This window comes from Montipora capricornis, chromosome 8, assembly GCF_036669925.1.
Source record: "Montipora capricornis isolate CH-2021 chromosome 8, ASM3666992v2, whole genome shotgun sequence".
NCBI classification, from domain to species: domain Eukaryota; kingdom Metazoa; phylum Cnidaria; class Anthozoa; order Scleractinia; family Acroporidae; genus Montipora; species Montipora capricornis.
The window spans coordinates 13,427,955-13,432,954 of NC_090890.1; the positions used below are offsets into that span (position 1 = coordinate 13,427,955).

At 40.2% G+C, this 5,000-nt stretch overlaps 2 protein-coding genes across 2 annotated transcripts in view; one reads left to right on the forward strand and one right to left on the reverse strand.

Annotated features, from left to right (window-relative positions):
• The first annotated feature begins 967 nt into the window (after positions 1–967).
• Positions 968–2,956, forward strand: LOC138060274 (uncharacterized). The gene is made up of 2 exons (XM_068906017.1): positions 968–1,895; positions 2,373–2,956. The coding sequence occupies exons 1-2, from the start codon at positions 1,109–1,111 to the stop codon at positions 2,954–2,956; spliced, it is 1,371 nt and encodes a 456-aa protein (XP_068762118.1). The 5' UTR covers positions 968–1,108.
• Positions 2,957–3,664: 708 nt separating this feature from the next.
• LOC138060275 (uncharacterized) overlaps positions 3,665–5,000 on the reverse strand; it is a 1,391-nt gene continuing 55 nt past the window's right edge. Inside the window, exon 1 of the mRNA XM_068906018.1 lies at positions 3,665–5,000. This exon is cut by the window's right edge and continues 55 nt beyond it. Within this exon, the coding sequence (XP_068762119.1) occupies positions 3,665–4,963 (1,299 nt within the window). The 5' untranslated portion in view covers positions 4,964–5,000.

Here is a 5,000-nt window from a genome sequence, read left to right on the forward strand (position 1 = left end):
ACACTAGCCCACAAGTGGCGATTTTTGTCGGCCGACAAAAAATCGGCAAGCTGATGGCCCGACAAATTTTGACCCGATTTGACCCCGATAAAAAATTGCCTGTTCTACGACGAAAAATCGGCTAGTGTGCGGCGGCCTCAAACGAAACGAAATGGTACTTCGCGAAGTGGTAGATGTACTTTTAAAATAACAACAACAACAACGAAATTGGCTGGCTTGAGAGGACTAACAAATTGGTACATTGCATTGCTTGACGAATGCTACTGTTCATGGTGTTTTATCCATGGAGTTTTCCTACATTTATAGAGACAAAAAGGTATATTTTCCTTCGATTAGAAGGTTATTACTTAAACAGGATTGGGCTAAATTATATGAAGTTGTGACCCGTTCCAAAAATATCAAGGCAACAATCATCTTAGTTTAAATAAAGACTACATGTATTTAAAATATCGTTTGCAATGGTTTCCACTCGAAACGAAAAATATTTTGCATTTCTGATTATTTTTGACTCGCACACCTTTCGTTTTTGCGGAAAGCCGGACGCGAAAGACGGAGGTAGAAATACAGTCCGATATATGACAGATTTGCTTGTCCTTTTATAGTTTCGACGCAGGTATGCATGTGAGAGCTTGCCAGAACGGAATTTCCCTGCGACAATCAAATATTCTGGCGGGCGATTATCCTTTTACCACGAGGTGAATAAATTTGCGTGTCACACACCCGTCACGAACAGTTGACCTTTGCACCACTAAATCCTGACAATTTACTTGCGTGTGGCCGACTGAGATAAGCAACTGTCAGGTTTGTCGCGCTCTCAGATGACAGTTTTAGACCGGCGGGTCCTTGTTTTTTTTTGCGAGTAGAGTCTTAGGGCCTGTTTACATGGAGGTGGGGGACCCCAGGTAGGTGAGGTAACCCGCCTAGGTGGGGTAACCCGCCTCTCCATATAATCTCTCATTTTTATTTGATCATGTTTACATGATAGGTGGGGTAACCCGCCTAGGCGGGTTGCCCGGTCTGCCAGGTAGGGTAACCCTGTCAGCCGGGGTCGCATTTTGCCATGTAAACGACTCAAGGTGGGGTAACCCGCCTAGCCGGGGTCGTGTTCATGCGCGCCAAAGCGCGCCAAAATTTGAAGCAGAACAATATGGCCGCCCACGCTTACAAACCCGGCGAGCTTTTTCGCCGGCTTCATCTGGATAACGTGCAACAGAGCGAAGAAAATCAAGCATATTCTGGGATTGTGAGTGAAGAAGATCCGATGGAGTCCCACACATCCACTGTCAACAACTTTACTTTGCCTAGTCGGCCGTCGATAGCACAAGCAGCGCAAGGCAAGAGAAAAGCCTCTGAGAACAAAGAACAGTCAACAGCCCCTAAGAAAACCAAGAAGAACCCTAAAAACAAGGCATGGAGCGCTGATCAAGTTGAACTTCTTTTGAGATACCTAAAAGACTTCAAAACGAAGTGCGACTTTAATGGAATCGATTTCGAGGCCGACCTGGCCTCTATGTATACGGAGATACGTCGGTGTATGGCTGCCGATTTTCCAGAAGAATTTGGTCCCGAGGTTGTTACTGAGCCTATAAAACCGCTCAAAGAAATGAGTGAGAAAGAATACGAAGCCTTCAAAAAACACAGAGATAGTGAAAGAACTCATTTAAAAAAAGGGTACGATAGAGTGAAAGAAAAGATTCGAAACGTGAGGCAAGATTTCCGCACAGCAGTGAACAAGGGAACAAGAAGTGGTAGTGGGAAAATTGTTCAAGAAAATTTCGATCTGTTGTCTGAAATATGGGGTGGCTCGCCAGCTACCACGTCCCTTTCCTTTGGAATTGATGCAGACACATTAGGAACAGACATCAGCTCGGAAATACATAATGAAACGCTAGAAGGTTAGTGTTATTAAAAAAGTTAAATCTTCATTTTTATATTTATTCATTTATTTATTTATTTATCTATCTATTTATTACAATATATGGCTAAAAGGCCAAATGATAATTTTTAAAGGAGTCCTAAACCCCATGGCCATATAAAAACAGATTTTAACCTTTGAATCTCCAATATCAACATACAAATTTAACAGTCATCTTCTCTTATTGTTCTACTTGGGGTACTATTTTGAAAGATGAAAACAAATTTTCTATCATTAGTAATGATTCCCATGATATTCATTGCCTGAGTGAGTGCTGCATGTTGAATGGATATTATGAAGAGTTATTGGCTGTTGATCACAACTGAGGCAAGAGGCCTGTTCATACTTTTGTTGATTTATGGCAAGTGATGAAAATGACTATTATTTTAGAAAGAAGAAATAATTATTCTGTAAGACAGTTCTTTTACCTCCAATTATTCAATTTTACAAATTGTAGATGCATCAACTGTAGAGTCAACTGATTCCTCCAGTGAAAGCCTATCTGCAGAAACCCCAGTACTATCCCCAGGTCAGAAAAAAAGTAAAGGTGTCTCTCTCTCCAACATCCCCAAGTTGGTTGACAATAAGAGAAGGCATATGGAGAAAACACTGTCCCAGGCGCAACGAGACCAGCTGTTGATGAATACTGCTAAAGAAGATCTTCTCATGAAGAAAGAAATGATGGAGTCATTTCAACAATCAAACAAGACATTGGAAGAGTCCATATCAAAGATGACCATGTGTTTAACATCTCTTGGAGATGGAATTGCCAGTGGGATGCAAATGTTGGCAATGGCTCTCTCTGGTCAACCCCAGAATAATGTTCCTCAAGTTTCCCACCCACATTTCAATACATACAGTGGCTTTGCATCCCCACCTTCATATGGCAACAACAATTATTGTACCCCATTAACCAGACGTTCTGTACCCTCCCAGTTCAGCAGAATTGGTAGTGAGGAAGTGATGCAGTCCATCAATGAGCAAGGACCAATTCTAGGGCCTACTCGTACACTATTAGAAGATGAAAGCTTTCAGCTCTGATGATTACATAACAGTGATATCCTAGATGAACAAAAAGACATTTGTTGTGTTACAGGTCCCTTTAAAGATTTGATATTTAATCTATATGATTTCCAGTACATATTCATATTAATATATATGAGGAATGTAGACATTATTATTTAAGCGTTTAAATGTTATTTAAATGCATCTTTAATTGCAAGGTGTTATAACTCCAACATTTGGGCTAGTTAAGCTGTTCTATAAAGCAACAACAAGATAAATCCAGACAACTTGCATTTGTTCGAGTATATTTTAACAGTTTATTAAATACAAGTAAAATAACAACACAATGAACTAAACAGCCATGAAAACTATCGAGTTTGCCTCTGGAACAAGAACAAAAGAAATTATTTAATTAGACAATACCACCAGGAAAATTAATGAAATAACAAAACAAACACTACAACTGATTTCTATAATAGACAGGTGGAGTGAGTTCCTATAAAACTGTGCTTTCAAGTATAAAAAAAAGGAAGAGAGTTACAACTCTATGGTTGTACAATGGGAATATGTGTACCATCTACGCACCCAAAGGATTATGTTTTAGTTTAAGTGGAACGATCTTGATTCCACTAGTTAGCTTGCTGTTCTGTTATTAAAACCTCACAAGTTTTATGTGATTATGACTACATTCACTCAGAAAGGAATCTGTTTATTTTAGATAGTAGTATAAGCTAAATAAACAAATCAGTGAGGAATGTGTTCCTTGTAGAAGGATGTGATTATGTTTCTCACATAAGCTCCCTCAGCAGTGTTGAAAGAATATAACCGGTCTGGTGCATTTTCAGGTTGTGCCAGTCTATCACGTGCCATTTGCTGTGCAACAACATCATCCTCTACATTCATGCCCTGCAACTCACAAATGTTGTGAAGTACAAAACAGGCATAAATAATGCTGGGGATAACATTCAATCCTACGTCATTTCTTTTGTTTAAGATTTGCCATCTTGCTTTAAGACGGCCATAGGCACACTCTATTGGGTTTCTAGCACTCCTAAGCATGTTATTAAAGATAACCTCTTCATTTGTGCGAGTATTGGGGAATTCCTTCATGCAGTATGGAAGTAGGGGGTAAGCAGGATCCCCCAACAATGTAACAGGTATGTTTTCGTAGCCTGGTAAAATTTCTTTATAACACATAGGAAGTCTTTCCTCTCTTAAAAGTCTGTTTATTCTCGAATTACCAAAGACTCTTCCATCATGCACACTCCCTGGCCATTTCACGTCGACGTCTAAAAATAGCCCTTTCCAGTCACAAACTCCTTGAACATTCAAGGTGTATTTCAGTTTATAACTAAAATAGTCATGAGGATTCTCGCTTGGTTGTGCAATGGGAATATGTGTACCATCTACGCATCCAAAGGCCTGTGGAAAACCATATTTATTTTCCATGCCATCAATAAGTTCCTTCATTTCTTGAACGGTATTGGGCAATTTTATGTATCTTGGACCTAAAACATCAGTAATAATGTTGCATACTTTTCGAACAACTACGGAGACAGTGCAATGCGCAACTCCAAATGCATTTGCTGTCATCGTGAGAGAGCCTTGATCCTTCAAAAAGTATCGGGTAATGGCAAGTTGCTTTTCCACTGACAACACATCAAGTCCTCTTGGACTCCTACCAGGTTGAAGAAAGGGTCGCAATTCGTCTGCTACGGACACAAAAACCGCACGATTCATCCTTAAGTTCTTCTTCCACTCCCTTTCTGGCAAAATTCCATTGAACAAGTTGAGCCACCACTGTTCTGTCCTCCCCGAACTTCTCCACATTCTACCTCGACGGTTAATTCTTCTTCGGATGCGTAGAAGTCGTGCAACACTAGCATTGTATTGTTGCGTTGCCTGAGCAGTTAACTGCCTTTGGCGGAAGCTTTGTATCATCAAAAGTGACAGTAAAAAGCCGCAGCATTGAAATGCTGCAGCGAGAGCAGATAATAAACAGAAAAGAACACTGACCGCCAAAATGCGTCGTTCGTCCGCCATTATCTTTGTTTACATGCCTAGCGACCACGCAACAATG

Bases quoted from the DNA above. Each gene is read 5' to 3' on its own strand.
- LOC138060274 (XM_068906017.1), top strand. From the start codon at position 1,109: ATGCGCGCCAAAGCGCGCCAAAATTTGAAGCAGAACAATATGGCCGCC. The intron at 1,896-2,372 runs GTTAGTGTTATT...TACAAATTGTAG, and splicing joins ACATAATGAAACGCTAGAAG to ATGCATCAACTGTAGAGTCA.